At 41.4% G+C, this 21,638-nt stretch overlaps 2 protein-coding genes across 2 annotated transcripts; one reads left to right on the forward strand and one right to left on the reverse strand.

Moving 5' to 3' along the window:
* Positions 1-27: 27 nt before the first annotated feature.
* LOC311507499 (anthrax toxin receptor 2-like) lies at positions 28-13,269 on the reverse strand. Its single transcript, XM_084571853.1, has 17 exons — positions 12,833-13,269; positions 11,997-12,068; positions 11,143-11,214; positions 10,967-11,048; positions 10,685-10,789; positions 9,817-9,885; positions 8,706-8,786; positions 8,547-8,607; positions 7,717-7,812; positions 6,591-6,660; positions 4,230-4,308; positions 3,328-3,423; positions 3,149-3,199; positions 2,110-2,205; positions 1,757-1,930; positions 1,469-1,549; positions 28-182 (listed from the first exon to the last, which is right to left on the reverse strand). The coding sequence occupies exons 1-17, from the start codon at positions 12,955-12,957 to the stop codon at positions 144-146; spliced, it is 1,449 nt and encodes a 482-aa protein (XP_084427979.1). The 5' UTR covers positions 12,958-13,269; the 3' UTR covers positions 28-143.
* Positions 13,270-14,699: 1,430 nt separating this feature from the next.
* On the forward strand, positions 14,700-21,040 carry LOC311507721 (progestin and adipoQ receptor family member 3-like). Its single transcript, XM_084572178.1, has 7 exons — positions 14,700-15,531; positions 15,968-16,210; positions 16,343-16,505; positions 17,466-17,621; positions 17,810-18,007; positions 18,122-18,212; positions 19,119-21,040. Exons 2-7 carry the CDS (start codon positions 16,014-16,016, stop codon positions 19,259-19,261), a joined length of 948 nt encoding a protein of 315 aa, XP_084428304.1. The 5' UTR covers positions 14,700-15,531; positions 15,968-16,013; the 3' UTR covers positions 19,262-21,040.
* The last annotated feature ends 598 nt before the right edge of the window (positions 21,041-21,638 follow it).

The following is a 21,638-nucleotide window of genomic DNA, read 5'->3' on the forward strand; positions in this document are numbered from 1 at the left end:
TTTTAACGGATCAAACGAACTTCAGGCCACATTTTAAGTAAAGAAGTTTATTTACAACACACATTCATGTCTGGGTGTACACACTGGTCGTCTTTGGCTAAGAGGTGGAATAAAGTGAAAAGCTGATTCCTTGTGTATGAACGTCAGCGACTCTGAACTCTGGTGAAGTTCATGCAGCGGCCCTGGAGACAACAAAAGAGAGAGGACGTAGTCAGACACACGTTGCAACACACCATACTAAAAAAAATCTAATTAGTGGTTTTGCGTGTTCTGTGTTTATTTCTGAACAAAGGCGTCAGGTTCAATCATCTGCCAAAAGCTTTTTTGTTCCTGAAGGGAACACTATTATTACTGCCATGTCTGTGCAGACTTGTAATATAGTGTGTAGTGGCAGTTGTCAGTATGTTGACATGTGTGATAACAATGAATAATGTTCAGAAAGAAACATGCTGCCTTCATTTATAATACTATTAATTAGACAGCGCCCAGCGACTATGCACCCATCAGGCACAACATTATGACCACCTTCCTAATATTGTGTAGGTCTCCCTTGTGCCTCCAAAACAGTTGTGACTCCTCAGAGAATGGACATGGGCCTTCTGAGGGTGTCCTGTGGTGTCTGGTAACAGTCCTATGGGTGGAAGGGAGGGGCCTCTGCATTGCTATGGGGTGGGGATGCCTGATCTGGTCTAGGTGGGTGGTACATGTCTAGGTAACGTCCACACCAATGCCAGGTCCAAATGTTTCCCAGCAGAACACTGAATTGATAGTCAGTGTTATTTACTTCTCTTGTCAGTGGTTTTAATGTTGTGGCTGATCAGTGTATAACATTCATGGCTAAGCCTAAAAGATGGAATAAAACACATTCACAAAAAAGGTAAACGCTGCATCGCCTACATATAGAATGGTGAGGAAATCTGTTGCATTTAGTCCCATTTTATATTTTAAAACGCATGTTGCCTAAATGCATGCTTACTTCGGACCTCTTTACGCCTTTCAGAATAAGTTCACCCATCCAAATAGTGTGACAATGCGATTAAATCTTAGCTTTTCATTACACGGTAGCTCTTCCATCAGAACAGTTCATGTAACACTTCACAGTGAGGGAGAAAGAGCGGAGACAACTCATCAGTAAGTCTTGTAAGAAGCAACCGTTAAGAGAGCCCGTCTGAGCTGTGCTCGATGACACACTGTGCAGGCGTTGACATTTCGACTGTTATTTATAACAGCGAAGATGAAGCAGCAAGCTGTTCTCTATCTGTTGCGCCGATAATAAGAGCGGGGAGACTGTAGAGGGTATTTTCTATCTGTTATTATCTAATGAGATCACAGTGGGGTTGAACGAGTGGATCACTTTTCTAATTTGATTCATCTGTGACAATTTATGGCAAAACAGTTGCGGCAGTGGGATGTCACGAGACGTTCACTCGTGACAGAAGTGAAGTGATTTGCAGAGGCTGTGTCTTGCCTTGTCGTGACCTGTCGGCCTCATGATTGCCACCCTGTCGTACTGTCGTCTCAGTAATGCCAGCAGTGCGTCCATACGTCCCTGAAGGTGAAATCGGATCAAGTTGGCTCAATCATAACACACGTAAAAGGAATAAAACAGAGAAATTACATATTTGTTCTTTTGAGTGAAGGAACGGCAGAGATAGAGATTTAGCAGACAAAACATAGTTGGAGATGACAAAAATCCAAATGCTTGAAAAGTGTAGAGACAATAAAGATCAGTTAATGAGGCTATTTTCTTTCTCACCTTGATGGGAGTGTACCATTTGGACTGTGATGGGGGGTTGTATATAGGAGGAGGTCTTGGTGGTGGTCGAGGAATGATGGGCTCCTCCACTTCCTCCGGCATTGTGACCACGGCATTTTTGGCTTTCTCCAGCCGCGCTCCCTCCTCCGTGGATCCCTTCTGCCCCCAACGCACCTACGGGATATTTGAAGAGAGGACAGATGAAGGCTCCGTCCGGCAGTGTGGAAAGACTTGAGACAACAAGCCAACGCAGGTTTAGCACCAGCAAAGGCCATCACGGGTGGTTAGCATTAGCAGTCCATCATCAGCAGGCTCTAGCAGCTCAGTCATCGTGATAAAGTATTCTTATTCACCTCCATGCGTTTGATCCCTCCAGCACCCCTGCCTCCATAGTATGAAGCATCCACTGTGGGCCACCTTTGCTTGGGCAAAGGATCCTCTTCTGGCTCCTTAAACAATAAAAGGTAATTAAACTAAGTTTAGAGTGAGCTCCAGGAAACAAATAGTTGTTCCAATACTAGTTTTGTACTTTTTAAAAATATATGGCAATGAATAAAACTCAAAATTATACAATGATGTCCAGAAATAATGTTAGAATGAATGAAAGCTGAAGAAGATGCTCAAGAAATGCTGTACCACTTGTGGTCAGAAGGTGCTGATTACACGAAATCTCCAGATCTATTCTCAGTTTCATTTTTTTAATTAATCTCACGTAAGGTGACGTTTGTCTGCTGAGAACATGTCTTGTTACACGCAACAATAAAATGCTAAATTGTCTTGCATTTACACAGCGCTGTATAAGGGGGGTTGTAACGAGAAGCTATGGTCATTAAGACGGAGTCTTCTCCAGAACAATGGAAGCCACTCAACACCTGTGAGTTGACATCATGATGGATGCTGGTCTCTGTGTTTACAGTCTGCCAGGAGTCGCCCCACCCTCTCTTCATTGTAACGGTTCAGAGAGCGTCAAAGGCTCTGTTCCTCCTCCTCTTTCTGCAGCTGCTGGCTGACTGTTTGTTGGCCACTCTCGGGGGGGAAAACGGTCACCGACACATGACAGCACTTGCGTTTACCTTTTTAGGACTCCTAAGAGGAGAGTGTTGCCTTGTATTTGTGTGAAGAAGATTCAGCTCGATTGCTTTGTACCAGAGTATTTGATCCTAACAATAAAAAGCAAACTTTGCCTTCTGACTCAAAATCTCCCACAGAATGATTTCTGTCTCCTTCTGCAGCTTCACCCACACTCCCTCCAAATTTAGATTTTCTCGCCTCTATCGCTTCCAAGCTGGCGCACGTGTGTGGTAAAATTCGAACTTCGTCCTTCAAACTGCCCCTTCGGAGGCGCAAAATCCTTCAGGAAATATGTTTTTGTATTGTCTGAAGTCTACTCACAATCAGAGGAGGTGGAGGAGGGGGGCGAGCCGGAGGTGGGTCTCTGATGACCTGTAGGAAACAATACAAAAAAAAATGATACACAACAATAACGGACAGTCACGTGGCAACGGCCGCCCGTTGAGATATAAACAAAAAGAGGCTTTACACACACACGCACAAATGTACTGTAAACTCACCACAGTGCAGCAGAGAGGCCAGAACCACCAGAGTAAGCTCAGGATTAATAACAGCAACAGAGCCAAGAGCAACCAGAGCACCCACATCCCATCTGACTGCAAACAACACACACTAATCAGCTACACACTGTATTTAGAAGATAGACAGACCTGCAAGTGTCACATGCTCTCCTCAATTACATACATGGGATCATGTCTCATTTGATAGCTTTATAACAAATTGTAGATGTGCTTGAAATGTGACAGTATAATTACTGATACGATAATTATACGATACAATTACCATTGTTTCGTGGCTTTAAGTTGTACGCCGATCAGGCATAACATTATGACCACCTTCCTAATATTGTGTAGGTCTCCCTTGTGCCTCCACAACAGTTGTGACTCATCAGAGAATGGACATGGGCCTTCTGTGGGTGTCCTGTCGTGTCTGGCAACACAATGTTGTTAGTGGGGGCCTTTGGGTCCTGTGGGTTGAGGGGAGGGGCCTCTGTGGATCAGGTGTGTTCCAGTGCATCCCACAGATACTTGATCAGTTTGGGATCTAGTGAATTTGGAGCCCAGGTCAACACCTTGTGCTGTTTTTCATGTTTTTTTTTTTAGTTGTTCCTAAACCGTTTTTGTGTGTGTGCCTGTGTCAGGGGATGGCTGCTGCCAGGATGGGTGCCTGGTCTGGTCTAGGTGGGTGCTACATGTCTAAGTAACATCCACACGAATGCCAGGTCCAAAAGTTTCCCAGCAGAACACTGAATTGTCACAAGATGGTCAATGTTATTTACTTCTTCTGTCAGTGATTTTAATGTTGTGGCTGATCGGTTTATATATTTTTAAAAGTCTAAACTATCTTTAAATTGACAAAATAAGGGTTTGGTCTGGTGCTATACAGTATGCCTGATACTCACACATGATGTGGCATAGATGCTGATGGGACCGGAGATGTAGGATTTTCCATTGTTCAGGCTGACCAGCACTTCAACTGATCTGCAATTATCAAACACAGCGACAGAAAATGACATCTGAAGAAGATGTAATCTATCTCTATAGAGTAGAATCACAGTATCAGATGAATAAAGCCTAGTCAGAAGTTCAGTAAGGAATAGGTTCACACGTTCTGTGTCCGCAATTCCAAAATAACGTCATTCTTAATTTTACCATCTAATTCAGCGTCCCTCTTCTCCACCTCATCCTTGTTGTGCAGAGCATCTCAACTGAAGTCTGCATTAGCCTATCTGCTCCACCAGCACCACCTCCACTCTGTGACGTCCCCGCTCAACAATTCTGACCATCAGAACAGAATACATTTTCTTCCAAATGACCTCTCCTTATTTGAATATTATTAGGATTTGCTAATATGCTGACAAATATTACCACAGGGAGCAAGATTTTGAATGTGAAGTACTACTTGAGCTCGAGTTAACTGTTCACCTAGTGTTTGGATTCTTTAATGACATGAAACTGCCTAAAAAGGAGCAGTTATCTTATCTAAACAATTCTAATTGTTAAAATGAAAACAACCATGTCAATTTCCCAGTTGATCTTCAAACGTCTTTAGTGCAGCTAACACAGAGTCACATGAAAAGGAAGTCGCTGCAATCCACGCTCTTATCAAGTTTTGACCTAAATTGTCATGCCCTCCATGCCCTCCTGCTAGTCTGGATACTTCCTTCCTGTCTTTTCTTTCTCGCCCTTGTGTGTCTTGTGTTTGATTGCAGGAGCGGAGTCAGGTTTGGGGGCGTGGCCTTAACAGCAGCCACAAACACTGGGCCTCTGCTCCACCACACCAACAGATCATGGTCTCTAGGTGCCTGATCCAGTTTTTGGCTCCCACTTGCTTCTGCTCCTGCTCACACTCACATTCTCTGGACACTCTAAAGCCTTGAGCCGTCTCACTTGGTTAAACCCTGACTACCAGTCTGAGCGTTCAGCTCCTAGCAGTCCACTCCGACAAGATTTTAGTTTCTCACTTCAGTGTTGTTTGGTTTCCACTGTTCTGGTTCAACTCAAATTAGGTTGTGTCAACTAAAAGGACTAGGTGTTACAGAGTGACTGAAGAAGAACAGAAAGTGAGAGGTGACGGGAGGACAGAGGGGCAGAGCGCTGTTTGAAGTGGACGAGGTCCAATCTGCTTTGGCTCTCTCTTAAAATGCCACGGAGATATTCTGGTCAGACTAGCTTCGCTTCATCCAACACAGTGAGAAAGTTTTACTGTAAACAAAAGTTGAGTTGAGAGAGTTGTTTCATTATCAGATAAAGGAAGGGATGCTATCAGATCCTCTGGGAATAGTTTATCTCCATAATAGTGTATGGTTTTGACTTTACCGTGATAAGTACCTTGGGATGACAAGTGCTACGATTTGGTATCGGTGGGGCTAATCCCACATAGATTAAATGTGAAATCGTCATCAGATATTTGCACATTGATTCTGAGATTGATGTTAATGCAAATGAAACATTTTCACCTGCTGGAGTTTAAGGTTAAAAGCATTTAACTAGTAAAACATGTTGACTTTTATTATGAAGTAGTCACAGAAAATGCAATGTATTCATCAGTGAGCTAAGCAGCAATACTGTTAATCAGAAATTTTTAACAGCGGATTTGAGGTAATGACTGAGAGCTGCAGGCGAGAGGCTGCGCACTTCCAACTTAGGCAGCCAACTCCTGTCGCTGCGCCCTGCTGTTTTCGGATTCGTGCCGCGAGCATAAAATCAGATCAGTTATTGCCAGACGTCTTCATTAAAACAACAATAGTTTGTTTCCTGACCCCAGACCTGCAGCACTAGCCCACATTTGCTGTTACCACAAGTAACTACAGGTGTCGCCAAATCAACCAGGACTGACGACGAACTTCGAAAGCCTGGATCCAGCTGTCGTGGACAGATATTAGTGAGGTTTTCGTGTGATTCCGGCCTGAGAACCTTTCAAGAACTCTGATGTCTTTTTAAATTGAAACACAGGCAACAAGTATTTTTAACCAACTCAGAATTGCTAATTATTTTCAACCAGGGTTTTACTGCACAATAAAGAAAACAGAAAGAGAAAAACCAAACCAAAAAAAGACCATGTAATCATGCACGTGGAAGGCTGCTTTCATCGTTCAAACCCGAGTGTGGCTTATCGGCTGATGAGATGAAGAAATTCCTGTGGCTCTTGTTTATCTTGTGGGTAACTCTAACTACACATTATCTTTAAATGATAATGGGGCTTTGCCTTTCACACAGTGATACGTTTTTTGACTGGGTGCGTACAGTATGAGTTGACTTACTGTCCAACTTCATGCAGAACTGGAGCCGAGCACAGCAAATAGCCATCTCTAACTACTGTTGGTTTCTGATCTGAGAAGAAACAGAGATAAAGGACAAACTCTGAGAGCTGCAGTTGGCTATGACATAGAAAAAATAAAAATGAGCCAATCTCCAAAGAAAATTCTTGTAGCACTGACACATGATTGAATTTTATATGCTAACATTAGCCAAGAAGAAATGCCATGTACCCTGTATGCCATTATGTTATTATGTACTTCTGTACATATGTTAAAAATTTGACTGACTTTGTCTTTGACTTTCAATTTTAAAAATGATTGTAAACGTCGCAGCCATGTAAAGTCACAAAAGAAATAATGAAAACTATTTCAGCAGAAGAGATAAAAGACATAAAGAATGAGAAACAAGATGTTATGATACAGTCATGCGTTATCTCCTCTCTCTGTGTGCTCTCGGTTACACTGTTCTCACCCCCCTGCCATCGATCTGTTAATAGATTAACGAGACAGAACATCTCCTCCCTCCCTCCCTCCCTCCGCTCAGTCTCATAATATCTCCTCTGTTCTCTGGCTGAAGTCAATAAAAAGCAGCCACTGTTTGTTTCAGGATGTCATGACTCTGAGTTTCCACTGCACCAAGGAGATGTGCACATGGGATCACATTTCCCTTCATGGATCATTTTATCTACCAGAGTGCACTAGAGTAATGTGTTTCAGCATCAGTGCATCATAGCATTAGCATCCAAATGTTAACAGTATATCAGCTGAGAATGTACTGTGATAACACTGTGTAAGACGTGAGGAGGGGCGGCAACGTGACGTGGTTAGCACTGATGCCTCACAGCAGGAAGGTTCTGGGTTCGGTTCCTTGCATGTTCTCCCTGTGCCTGCGTGGGTTCTCTCCGGGTACATTAGGTTAATTGGTGATACTCTGAATTGACCGCATGCGAGTGACCGAATGGTTGTTTGTCTCTCTGTGTTAGCCCTGTGATAGACTGGTACCCCGCCTCTCGCCTAATGGCAGCTGGGATAGGCTCCAGCCCCACGCGACCCTCCAGAGGACAAGAGGTCACAGAAAATGAATGAATGAAAGAAGTCATGAGGAGTGTGTTGAGTTGAGTGTACTGACTGTGCGTCACTTGATTGACAGTGAGAGAACAGAGTATGTTCTCAACCCTCTTGGATCCGCTAAAGCCAGAACCCCTCAGCACCACGTTGAAAGACTCTGGAAAACATCAGATACGTCAACACAATGCTGTGAGAATGTATTCAAGTAGCAGTGAACAGAAACAATAATTATTAAACAGAGAGTATGGTGAGTGAATTAACTATATTTTCATGCTAAAAAAATGCTAGCATAGCAGGTATGTTTACAGGTTCGCCACCTAGCCTCAGCATGTTAGCATAAGTAAAGTAAGCAATTAGCAAATGGGATCACTAAAGTCATTATAAATTCTGTTGTATGAATTATGAATGTTGGTATCAAGTTCCAAGGCAATGCATCTCATAGTCTCACAAACGTCAAAAACACGTTGGTGCTACAGGAAAAATTGGGTATTACCGAAGTCATAAGGATTTGTCCTCGGAAGACGATGACTGTGTATAGAAAAATTACATGGAGATCCAGTCTGAACCAAACTGGTGGACTAACTGACTGACAACTGACAAAATCATACTAAGTACATGGGAGAAGTTATCCATCAGGAGAGCCTTTTTGCGAGCAGTGTAAAAGGGACTATTTTCTTAAACCTAACCGAGACGTTCTGCTACTTAAAAACTGAATATCATTTTTAAAGAGAGACAACCCTGACTTTTACTTTCACACGGGATAAGCCTCAGTGAAAGTCATATGTTTGACCCATTCATCAACCTCTACCTCCTCCTTACAGTACGTGAATTCTGTCACCCTTGTCACACTCAAACATTGCAGATGCCACAAACTCCTCCCAGTGAACTTACCATTCACGCAAACACTTGACGGCTCTATTGTGAACACTTCTGCACACGACTGCTTCAGGATCTGTGATACGGAGATGCAAATACAGGACAGTGACAACTCTGCATTCAAGTCCGCCGCATGCACGGGAGCGTTTGTGCGCACAAACAGTGTGACCTCACCGTGTTGACGATGTCTTTAAGAGCATGAAACCCGGACAAGACCGGAAAGACTTGCTCTGTGCCATCTGCTATTTCGGCGAGCTGTGAATAAAACAGTTTGTCTTTAAACCACTTTTTTTTTCTTTTCTTTTTTTTTTACATATAAACGTGCACAAACTGCTCATGGCCTGCTGCCTGTAGGAGAGGTCTTTGTTCAGTAGCGTTTAGGGAAGGACCGTATGTTTCTCAGAGATGAATGCTTTGAGCTGCTGAAGCTTTCATCTCCTGCTTTGATGATAGCAGAACAGGAAGTTTGGCTGGCTTTATTTAATTAGAGTGTGATGTAATTACTTCCTCCTCAGACCACGGAGGACTGTCAGACAGTAACTGGGCAGGCAGTGGCCTGGACCCACTGTTTACTGAAGACTTTATAGATTAAAAGCTATGTTATTTCGAAGCATATATACTCATTAATACTTATGACACATATTAATAATGTGATTAAGGAGGCTGCAGTAAAAAAAAAACAACAACAACACAGAGTTGTGCAACAATAGATGCCACTTTAAATGAAACATTGCACTACTGTAATTAAATTTTTCTATGCAGATTAATGGGTCTTAATCAACGTGTATAATGGCTTTTCCATCCAGTGTATTTCCTACAATCAACACTGCCAGCAGGAGACATTGGGTTTATTCCCTTGAAAGACATGAAAGACAACTTTGAGGACACATTAAGTTTAATCCTTGTTTGTGGTGCGCTGAGTGCTTTCATTACGGACACAAAGCTCTCTTTCAACAACCTAATACTTGCACAAGAAGGAATCAAAGTCCGGAAATCGTGGCTTAAAATCTTTTGCCTCACAAAATGTATTCTGTATTTTTATATAAACCAAAAGGTAACATGAACCGCCGAGTACAAATCCATGCCAGGTGCTAGCTGTTCAGTCCTCGGGAGGTTTCAGTTGAACCCGGACAGGCTACGATACAAGGTCAAGGTGTGCAAATAAATCCAGGCCAGAAACAACACACACTGACACATATACACACAGAAAGACAAATAAAACCTCAGTGTTTAAACAAGAAACAGTGTTGGTAACAGAGAGAGAATCGAGGTGAAGACCTCCTACCTGTTTGTTATCAAACTCCATGACCCCGACGCAGTACACTCTGGCTCCAAACCCTCTGGCTTTGTCAGCCTGGGAATCACAACACAAGCAGTGGACATTATCCTACTGACATACAGCAAATGCAGGCATTTATGTCACTAGAAATAACTAATAAAACTTAAATGTTACACCTCATTTCCATTCAGTACTGTGTATTTTACTTTGCAGCCAACAATGTTGCAAAACATGAGATAAGGTTTTTCTTCTCCCCTTGAAACCGGTTCAGTTTATGGAACGCGATACAAAGCCAACAAACTGAGCCCTGAAACTGTTATCGTGCTGCTAATCCCAAAACAAAGCGTGATTTATGCCCATTGGTCAGTCAGCGTGACGCTTCATTTTTTCTGAGGTAACTTTTGAAAATCGTTGCATCCGTCAACTACGCTCAACAATAAACCCGCAAACCAAATAGTGGACGTGATATTTACAGAGTAGCTCTCCTCACATCCTTGTTTTGCACAGTGTTTGCAAGTTTTGGAATTCATGTGGAAAAAATTAGACGGGTTGCCCAACAAGATCTTCCAACAAGGTCTCGTACTCAAATTCGAAATGTTACCTGCGGGTGTGGAATGGTGATAGTTACTATTCAAAGGGGTCAACTTCTATTTTGAAATACCAAGTTGTTGGCTAAAATCGCTTCTTATGGTCAGTGTGCTTGTGGTCCTTTTGAAAATAATTTTATAATTAAGTAGATATTAGTCCCCAAAAGGACTCCTGGCCATTCAGAACAGTAGTTCACAAACCAATGGGTTTGGCTACGTCCCTCTGTTATATAAATATAGTCTTTGCTTCTACCATTAGACTCCTGAAGTGTGTGTGCAAATGTTACCTCCTTTACACTAAGTTCATACGGGTAGAGCTCCAGCTTTCCATCAGTCAGAACAATAATGATAGCGGATGACGGTGATGTCTGTGTCTTCATTTGCTCCGACACCTGATGAGCAAAAACAAATGACTTGACCACATGACTTCCTGCTGAGGATCCATCCGTTTACCTGCTTTACTGATTTACACACACAAATTACTTCCAGAAAACACAGAACTGTGCGATCACCTGTTTGAGAAATAAGGTTCCTGGCAGTTAATTGCAACGTTAGACGAGCGCACCCACCTTTTTCAAACCTTCGTGCATGTACGTCTCACCAGCAGGTTTGATTTGGCTCAGCTCCACCAGCCCCTCATTTATCTTGGATCTGTGAAGCCAGATCGCAAAAGACACCGTTTGTGAGGAGGAGGAGGAGGAGGAGGAGGAGGAGGATAGGTTATGAAGGACTCAGAATTCTGTACCTGTCCCCTGTCAGTGGAAGTATGATGACCGCCTGAGATGAAAAAACTATGTAGGAAACTCTCATCCTGGGACTGAAACACACACAGACACGAATAAAACATGTGAATATGCAAAATAATAAACTAGAGTTTGTATCTTTAATGGTCAAAACGCATACGTGCTAATTCACATATTATTACTGTCGGGGATGCAAAGAACCACACTCACCTTTTGATAATATTTGTGACACTCAAAGTGTGCATCATATACTCACCACACATGAGGTAACATATAAAATAATATCTGTCATAGAGTTGAACATGCCAACACCTAAAAATAACACCAAGTCATGGCATAAATTTACTCTGCGTCAAGCAGAATTTAAAGTCATTAAATTCTATCTTAAGAGAGGGAACTTAACCACTAACCCTGTTAATGTTGCTGCCTTGATGCCTACAGTGAAGGGGACAGGGCCGTCTGTTGTGGTCAGCACCACCTTCAACATCTGGCTGCATATTTGGCTCTCATATTTCATACCCTGCTATTAAACCTAAAAGTATAACACACACACACGCACACCCTCTTCACCAATACCCAGAGGGGTTTGGACCAGTTGGTGGCCTTCCGTGATGCCCAGCTGCCCAAAATAGACATGCCCTACTTTCTCTGTTTTCTTTGTTTAATTTGCGTGTGCATGCAAAGCACTTCTAGAAACTTTTTTTTAGATGTAATATATATATATATATATATATATATATATATATATATAAAGGTTTGGATTATGTTCTGATACTTTTTTTCCTAAAACACACAGAGGGGAAAGGGATTGCTTCGCTGTCAGAACGTGTGAACGTGAAACAGCCAGTTCCCTTACCTGACAAACCTGCTGGTGAGCTGCTCCACAAATCCGTAGATGTCATCCCAGTGTGCCCACACGCTGCCCGACCTGCAGAACAAGGCAGCGTCCGGAGTGAACACAAGAGCGTACCCAACGAGACTCGAGAATGTGGAACAAAACAAGCAAACAAAACCAAACGATCACAAAGTGGGTGTGAGTTGGTGGTCAGAGGGGCAGCTGTGAGGTCACTGGTTCAATTCCCTCTGCGTCCATGGCTGACATGCCTTCATCTAGAACATAACGTAACCCCAAACTGCTCCCATGACGCCTCGCATGTCTGCCCACTACATTCTATGTGCTCACTTGGATGGGTTAAACCAGTTAAACCTGGATTTTCTGTCTAAGATGTGTTAATAAAGTTTGAATGCTGCACTGAGTGTGTGGTTCACTGAGAAGAAGTTTGAAATTCATAACATTTCTTTATTAGGTTCTCTAAAAATGAATATGAAGCTGATATAAAAAAAGACTACATGTGCATGAGAAGAAAATAAATAGCTAGGATGTTGGTCAGCTTATTCTGTTTTAGCATGCAGGAGACATCAAAGTAAACAGAGAGGTTATTCTGTTAGTGTTAGGAAGTCCGTTATGGCTTAGTTGTGCGTAACAGCAACATTTACTTGGACAAAACAAAAAAAAAGTGTCTAAACACTGATGATCAGGAAAGATTCAAATAAACTCTGCAGTGAAGCAGGGGAGCAACGAGGGGAACTCAACACAGCCATACATGGACAGGACTGACTGACTGTGCTCTGAAGTAGCCAGTCATTAAATAATAACACCGACAGGAGACACACCCCACATTCACTACTCACCTGTCCAACACGAAGTAAATATCAAACGCCCCATCGCAAGAAGCGTTCTCGCCACCCTGCAACGATGACCCCACGCACACACTTATAACCAGGAGGATTTTGCTACAGATCCACAGCCGCTCCATAATCCATGCGTTACATATCAGCAGCCACTTTGTTTTATGTGAAAGATCAGTTAGTAGAGTTTATGGAGAGTCCTTCATCTCAACAGGTTCAGCCCCGTAGTTCACATGTTGAATCACTGCAGTGGGCAGATGAGCACTGTGCATGTGGGATGTTCTCATTGAGAGAGCAGGATCGTAATGTCATGAACGGGGCAGGGCGCACAGCTGCACGCACCACTGTCAAACTACCGGAAATCACAGCGCAACACAACTTCCACCCTGCTTTCCTCCAGGATACTTCAAATTAAACTACCGTGACCTCCTGCTGACAAGTGGATAATTTAATTTTCCTTTTTAAGTTTTCATGTTGTCCTTTCTTCTTCTTTTTTTAAACTAATTTTTCTCAGCTTCAAAATATCTAAAATAGATTTAATTGTATTATGTTACCCTAAAAATAATAAATGAAAATAAATAAATACAGTTTAATTGAATCAAAACGGACAACGACAACGAATTTAATTTTGCTGCCCTATATAAGAAAATATGCTTTGTCTGTCATTCCTATACGTTCCACATTTACAGGCTTTACGCTTTTATTTTGAAAGTACTGTAAATTATTTTCCTGTGTTGCTAGCAGCTGGATCTTTTGTTCAATTCAATTCAATTTTATTTATATAGCGTCAATAACAATACAAATCGTCTCAAGACGCTTTACAAATACCCGGCCTGATCTGGGCAGTTGGCTGATTAAATAGTGAGGGGACGAAATTAACTCTACAGTGATGGTTCAAATCACTTGCTATAATTATTGCTACATAATATGATCTTTTATTGTTAGTATTTAACTTAACTTAATGTTTTACTACTTTATTAAGTATAGGTATGTATGGAAATGTCCTTCTCCTGTTAGCTTTTTCTGCATGTGTCAGATTTGAATTTCATCTGCAGTATTTGCTCATTTTAAATAAAAATATTATGGAATATATCTGAAAATGAACTGTGTGAGATGTTTCTGTCAGCAGACGTGAATGAATGAATTCCATCCATTAAGTGAGGACATTTTAATCAGGTTTAATTGAGATTTGACAAAACGTTGCCCCTCTGTAAGTGATCAACCCAGCCATGGCTTCTTACAATACGTGTCTCACAAACTCATAAATACCTTGAACTCTATACAAACAAATATATCATGTTCTTGAAAATCTATTGCAGATGGGAAGTAGAATTGAGTAAGCTAAGAAAACACTCTTGGTATGTCAGAGACATTTGCTGCTTCGCATGAACACGTAACCACCCAAACACTAAAAGTGAGCCTATTCCTTTGTCAAGAGACGTACACGGACGATGTTTTCATCTGTTTCACATCATCAGTGTGAGATGTTGTAATAATAACTGATGTTCTTTTGTGGCACGATGCTGTAATTATACATTTCATTGTGCTGACTGCAGGGATGTAACACCCTCACTTGCTCCCCAGTTGGTTCAATTTCAACTTTTAAGGATGAGGTCACGACAGCAATCAGTTCAAATCATAACATACCAGAGTCACTGTGTCAGCGAAGAGCATCTCTGCTGTTTGATCTTGTGCCCTTATTTCATGGATGGCTGTTAAAGATTATGTCATCTGTGTTTTAGTTGTGGGTGAGGTTGGACCACAAGACAGAAACTCTTGTTGCATATTCACTCCAGTCAGCTGATTCCAACAAAAAATAAAGTCCAAGACCACCAGGTACACATTAGTTTTATATATTTACATATATTCACTGTAACACTGTGCACAAAATAATCAAATGCATGATTTAGTGTAACAGAGTTAATCTGCCATAACAGGAAAGTAAGATGTAGTGTAATGTAAGATGATGCTAAATGTTAATAAACTGGAGAATTTGCCTGTCAGAGGTGCAGATAGGTGCATGTCTGTATTTCAAGAGGAATGACTGGACTTGTCTCCTCCGGGCTAAAGGGGCTGACTATAGCAGAACGCAGGAGCCACAGGGTTGCCTCCACTGGAGCCAAACTAGTGTGGGTTTCCTCACAGCTTACGATACTAATGAAGTTTTAATAGAGCGTGGCCACAAACAATCCATCCATCAAAACTAAAGATAAACATATTTAAGCTGTGGTCACAGATTTAGCGTCAGTACTGCATTGTAATTAAACTGTCTGTCGCCAAAAGCTTGAGATATATACTGGGTACAGCCTACCAAACCAATAAATTAATATATACTATTGGACATGTAATGCTTAGAGAGAGAGAGGGAGCATGGGTCTGGTAGTTTTCTCGTCAGATTTTGTTTTTAAAATTAGGATATTTTATTGGGAAAAAGCAACAGAGTCTTGTTAAGAAATGTACTAAAGGGCTACAAGTGCAGTTCTGGACAGTCACCAATTGGTGGCAGTAACGTGTCGTTTCATTGTTATTTTTTTTTTGTCATCAACATCAAAAGAGGAAGATGTGTTAACTGACGTTGGGCAGGAGCTAGCTGACATGAATTTACTAAAATGTGACTTTTAACGCCGACGTTATTTTGATAGGGGTCAGAATATGTCCGAATTACCTGAACAAGGAAGTAGACAGCCAGAGTGCGACTAATGGTGAGCTTTGTAACCCTGTTTCACATCTGTTTAGCTGTCCAGGTTAGCTTTGACGCTAGCTAACGTGGCTCGACAATAACAAACCGGTTTGACGTGCTGGTGGAAGATGCCACTGTGTGGTTTTTTGTTACGTTAAAAACGTTGTTACAAAGTGGAAGAGGTGCAGAGAGCCATGTGCTCAGTGGTAAAAGCTTTTGAGAAGATAAACGAGGTGATAAACAGAAATATAGTAGTTTCCAGCTTAAATTTGCTCACTTGTAAACACAGTTTAACACTAGCCCCTGTCGTTAGCATTGCATGTTAGCACTGACTTATGTTCTTGAATATATATTTATGTATTAGTAAAGAAATATCACCATACTACACTGTGAATACTGGTCTGAGATAGACTGAACGTGGCATTGTCTCAGTGTGGTTTACTTGTCTCCAAATGCAGCCTTAACGCCCCCAGCTTGCCCTGTGCCAGACGAGCCCAGAACAAGATGCTGCTGAAGATGCCCAAGAAGTTGCTGAAAACTGCCCACTACATGGAGATGGGCAGTTACCAGCACTGGCCGGTGCTGATACCCCAGAGGATACGACTGTACACCTACGAACAAATCCCCCACTTCCTCAAAGAAAACCCCTACATCACAGACGGCTACAGGGCCCACCTGCCCTCCACACTCTGCCTGAAGAGGTGGGAGCCATGCTGGAAATATAAACTTTAAATATCCTTCAGTAATCCTACATTTTTATTATAAGTCAGGCAAGTATTCTACAGATTACAGATAGAACGTAAAGCTATCTTTCTTTCCTTTTTCTGTTGCAGTATTTTTATTCTGTCCAATGAGACGGTGAATATCTGGAGCCACCTTCTGGGTTTCCTGCTTTTCTTCTTTCTGGGAGTCAACGATCTCTCGTCAGTGCTGCCGGCCTCTAAAGCAAACCGAGAGGACTACGTCATCTACGCTATAGGACTGTTCTGCTTCCAGGTAAAAGTTATTTGACTGTAAAATTGTGTCGGGATGCTGTTTCTAAAACAGCGTCTCTTTTCTTTAACCCAACTAAAATAAGGTTCTAACTTCACAGTTTACACGGACGCTAAATAAAACAATGTGATAAGTGTGTCTCCATGGCACAAAACACTAAAAATCAAACCAATCGGAACCGTTTACATGTTGTGGAGCATCGGAGATACGTTATAACACTTTTTTGCACAACTTTATTGAGAGCACTGAATTTATTCAACAGAAAAACATGACAAAAGAGGAACCAAGCCGAGTGACTCAGTCTGAAAATGAAAGTTCATATCGTCATGGTTTGTTCATTTAAGACAATCGGTAGCTCCAGTGGACGCTGTGAGACTCTCACAGAGCAGCGCTGTGTTCCGAGATATTAACAAGGGAAATATACTGTAGGACTAATAATAATATTCACTGTTTCCTGTATTTGTTTGGTTCAACAAATGGATGCATGCAGTTTTCCTGCCACGGGTGCAATCGGCTTTACATACTCAGGTGTGTAAGTTGTGTGTAGGTATGACTGTTGTGAAGGCATGGCATCACCCAGAGCTGATATAGTCATGATTTCCTATCGGCAGATGATAAATGTTAGCTGTGTATTATATGTGTTGTAGGTTGAGTAGCAGTTGATAATGGCTCAAGTCCTGTTCGTATAATAAATAACCAGTCAGTGTGAATCTCTCCCATCCGACACTTAAAACCTTTCATTGTATACGTGCATGTTGTAGGTATTTGCAAATTCAATTTAGAGGTAAGTTCTTATATGACACTCATATGAAGATGTTGTACTTTACCTTCTTACTTATTAAAAACAGCATCTTTAAAAATGCTCTAAACACAACTAAATTAATGTCTGATGTTGTGGAATACTAAAAGTTCGCTTGCACATCATCTCCAAGCTTGTAACTCAACCTTGTTCTTTCATTCCAGGTTTGTATGCTGTGTTCGGTGGGGTATCACCTGTTCGCATGCCACCGATCAGAGAAGACTTCCCGTCGCTGGCTGTCGTTGGACTATGCAGGCATTTCTGTTGGCATCCTGGGCTGTTATGTGCCTGGAATCTTCTACGCTTTCTACTGTAATGCTGTAAGTGCAAACATTCAGTAGCAGCTGGTTGACTCTTTAAGAGTGTGAAAGTATTTGTTGGACAATGTATGTGCTGTATTAAAATACTCAGGCAATTACCAGATCCTTTTACAATATTAAATTAATTAAGGAACAGCTTCTCTGTCTCAGATTTTACTGCGTCTAACATCTGTTCCTCTCTCTTGCAGTTCTGGCGACAGGTCTACCTGCTGACAGTGCTGTCGCTGATCCTGGCTGTCTTCTGTGCTCAGGTCCACCCTCGTTACCTTAGCAACGACTGGCGACGGATACGGATAACAATCTTCTGCTGTGTGGCGGGCATCAGTGTGATCCCTGCCTGCCACTGGATCTGGCTGAATGGAGGATTCAACTGTGATGTTGTACAAGTGAGAAAACGCAGTAATTTACCATTTTGCAGTTTTATCAGTCACTGATATTTTAAACCTGAAATACTGAAGCTCACAAGCCTTTCTTCTCCTGGCTGCTGCTGTTATGTGCAGCTGTTCCTGCCTCGTGTGATAGTAATGTACCTGATTGCTGGATCTGCCTTCCTGTTCTACGCCACCAAAATTCCTGAACGCTATTTCCCTGGTGAGTTCTGCTTTTTTTCCCTCACTGTGTACAAGCCTAAAGCTGCAGTGTAATGAGACACTGTGCTGTTGTTCTGTCATTCTCTTGGGTGCAGTTCAAAGTTTAATACATCTAACTTTTTTGGCCCATAGTCCACTGCTCTGCGTTCCTGTGGATTAGTTTTAACCCAACTGCTGGGTGAAAAACCACCACTAGAGGTCATTGTATGTGAAGCTTTACCCAATTTTAAACTAGATTTTCTTTCTTGATATCAGAACGAGTGATTGACGAGTGATTTGGTAACATTTTTATGTCAGATTCTTTAATTTTCAATAGCTCAATATCTCTACAAATAAATTACATTTCATGAATATATTGTAGTTTTAAAAAATCTAATTTGACAACACTTTCTGACTTGACTAGGCTTCAAGGTAGTTGCTGCACTGGAGGTCAAATGATGTTCATTAAGAGATTGAGGTGTTATGTTACTGGACATGTTGAATATCCATTTTTCAATGAATGAACTTTCAACCTCAACCTTTTAATAACATATTTCCCTTAGGGCTTTGACACAACAAGCTAAACTGAGTATTCAAATACACAAACATTTTCACTACAACGTGATCATCTAGAACGAATAAGCGGTAGAACGAGCCATCACTGTTTGTAGCTTGGCTTAGTTTCCTAGCATCCCGGCTAATTTTAGCTCTTCCAGTTTCCCTGAGTTTCCAAACGTACGTGCCAGCTAGCTGTTGGCTGTATTCTTTGTGGTGCGTTCAAGTGCAAGTAGTTCTTTGTTGCTGCTTTGGTGTGGCTCTACCTTCAGGGCCTACAGTTCCTCCTGAAACTTACTTCCGTTTTTGCTTTTTCAGTATGAGAATGATCATATATACTGTATTTACATCCATTCTCCCTCTTCTCATCTAGGCCAGATGAACTATGTAGGTGCCAGCCACCAGCTATGGCACATACTGGTGGTGATGATGTTATACTGGTGGCATCAGTCCGCTCTGCTCATAATGCACTTCAGGCACAGCCAGCCCTGTCCATCATTGAACAAAGGCAGCTAAGTGAAACTCATCACACAACTAATATCCAACTAGAAGCACCGCATTGACAGCCTTACCTTGTCAAACACTAACTACGCAATGATTCCGACTACTGATTTCTAAAATGTAAATCTGACCGATGAACATGAGTTGACTTTCACTTGATATGTTGCCACAATCGACCACAAGCTATGCCTGTTTGTACTTTGGGATGTTGGATAGTAGTCAGAAAACAGAAGGGATTGTGAGTAACAGTCTATGCGGATTCTGAACTGAGATTCGACAATTAGAGTAATGCATGACGCGGTAATTTTTATTTATTTGTAGAAACAAACTTCGATGTTCTTAGGTGATTTATATGCTATATCATGGTTGCGTTTTTTGTACAGAATCAAAAAAAAAATCAGTAGACTGTGTGACACTTTTCTCTTAATTCCTACAATAATTCAACCGTATGAAATGTCTTGATAAAAAGTGGGAATACAAATCAAACTGGAACTTCAACATTCGGACGCTGAACGGGCCTATCTTTGGTATAAACCAATCTCAGTGCCTCAGGTATGCCAGTCAATGATCCAGCAGCAATATCTAGGGTACATTGTTTTTTGTTTTAATGTGTCGGGGTTTTTTTTTTTTTTTAAATATATTAGAACACATAATATGGCATTAATGGAAAATACTCTGATAACTCTTTGCAGTACCCAGAGAACCAGGTAGGATTATTTAAAATCACTGCCGTCATGTCAGTCTGGAAGAGTTTGCTCACCGAGTTCATATTTATCATCTGAAATTGCTGCACATTGAAACATAAATGCGATCTTACGGCGCGCCCGTCAACTCTCCTCTGTCTCTCGCGTTTTTTCACCGAGTCGCCGCATGTGCAAACATCGATAAACTATGAAATGGAGTTAATCTCAATGCTTAAATTATCATCTCGTTTGCTGTACTTGTCATCATTAAGATGTTGGGAATATACTGTTTATTGTAGTGTGTCTCTATGAGGCTGCATCGTTTTGGGTTTCCTTTTTTTGGGTCCACAAGAAAAGCATTGTGTCCACCCCATAAAATTAAGAGGATATCTACTTACATATTGCAGTTCTGGCCAGTAGACACATGCTAAACTGCCTCAGGTTTCCAAACAGGGCATAACAACAATACTGGGTTTATACTGTGTAGAATTAACTGAAAATCAAAAGCATATTTTCTCATTTACCTCTTCTGGCATGCCTTTGGTGTTTCAGTATTATGTGCTCTAAAAGAATGGAGGTCAAGGGAATTTTGTGTACTTTAAAGGTAAAATCACAGTTTTTAAGGGTTCCTATTTTAATGTTTTGGTTTTGTGTTTATTCGTGCATAATTTCAGTCATCCTTCGTTTGCCTTATTTGTATATCTGTGTACTGTATTCTTACTGTTACAATCCGTTGGCCAGGAAGCAAAATCATGCAGAACAAAATGATCAAACTGTTACACCGTGAGGCCAGTATGTATTTCTTTTTATATGTGTTACAATTTATTTTGAACAAAGACTGGATGCAGTCAGAGAGCACTTACTGCTGCCGACTGCAGCGGCGCTGGAACATGCACTATACAGGTGCTAAAAAAAGTGACTTTATTTTACCGTAAACTTTGCTTGCTCATTTTGTGGGTGATTGTTTTATCCTGTGAGTTTGTTTGTCCTTTCACTGAATATCATTTGTGTGTAAAACACTGGCACTGACTAATGAGATGTATGATACTTATTTCAGTGCCTCTGTGAAAATATATTTTTAAACCTTTTGAATGAATAAAGAATGCTGGGAAACGGGGTGGTGCTGTTTGCGCTTGTGTTAACTTTTCTTGGTTTGAATTTTAGTAAAAGCAAGAGAAGATCAGGAGAGAGGTCAGACACCTTGGAGGCAGAATGAGTCGTCCATAATTACCATGGTAATCACATTTTGTTGGCTGTAGAAGCTGCGTGGTGAGTGTTTTTCTGCTAGTCAAATTATTGAACACTAGAGGGCAGCATTGATGCAAACATATTCTACTTACAGTTGGGAGAAAAATGTAGATTCAAAAATGTTACTTTTTCAGTTATCAGTTGTTTTCTACATTGTTGGCTCTGGGTTGTTCTTCTGGGTGGGGTGTATCTGTCCAGTGTGATTGCCTTCAGCAATTAAATGATTACGTGCTTGTTAAATACAGGGGCCCCCTGATGTCTCAGCTGGTAAGAGGTCATCACATGCCTCACATAACACAGTTAGTTGGTTCATACTTACACTACGTAGAAGAAAACTGTGCTGGGAATTGCTCAGCACATTTACTTTAGGCAGTATACTTAAGTACAGTTTTCAGTTACTTGTACCTGCGTCAGTTGGCTAAGTGATGTGTTGAGCAAGCAAAAAGTTAATGGAGAGAAAG

Source organism: Chelon labrosus (genome assembly GCF_963514085.1).
Source record: "Chelon labrosus genome assembly, chromosome: 22".
In the NCBI taxonomy this organism is placed as follows: domain Eukaryota; kingdom Metazoa; phylum Chordata; class Actinopteri; order Mugiliformes; family Mugilidae; genus Chelon; species Chelon labrosus.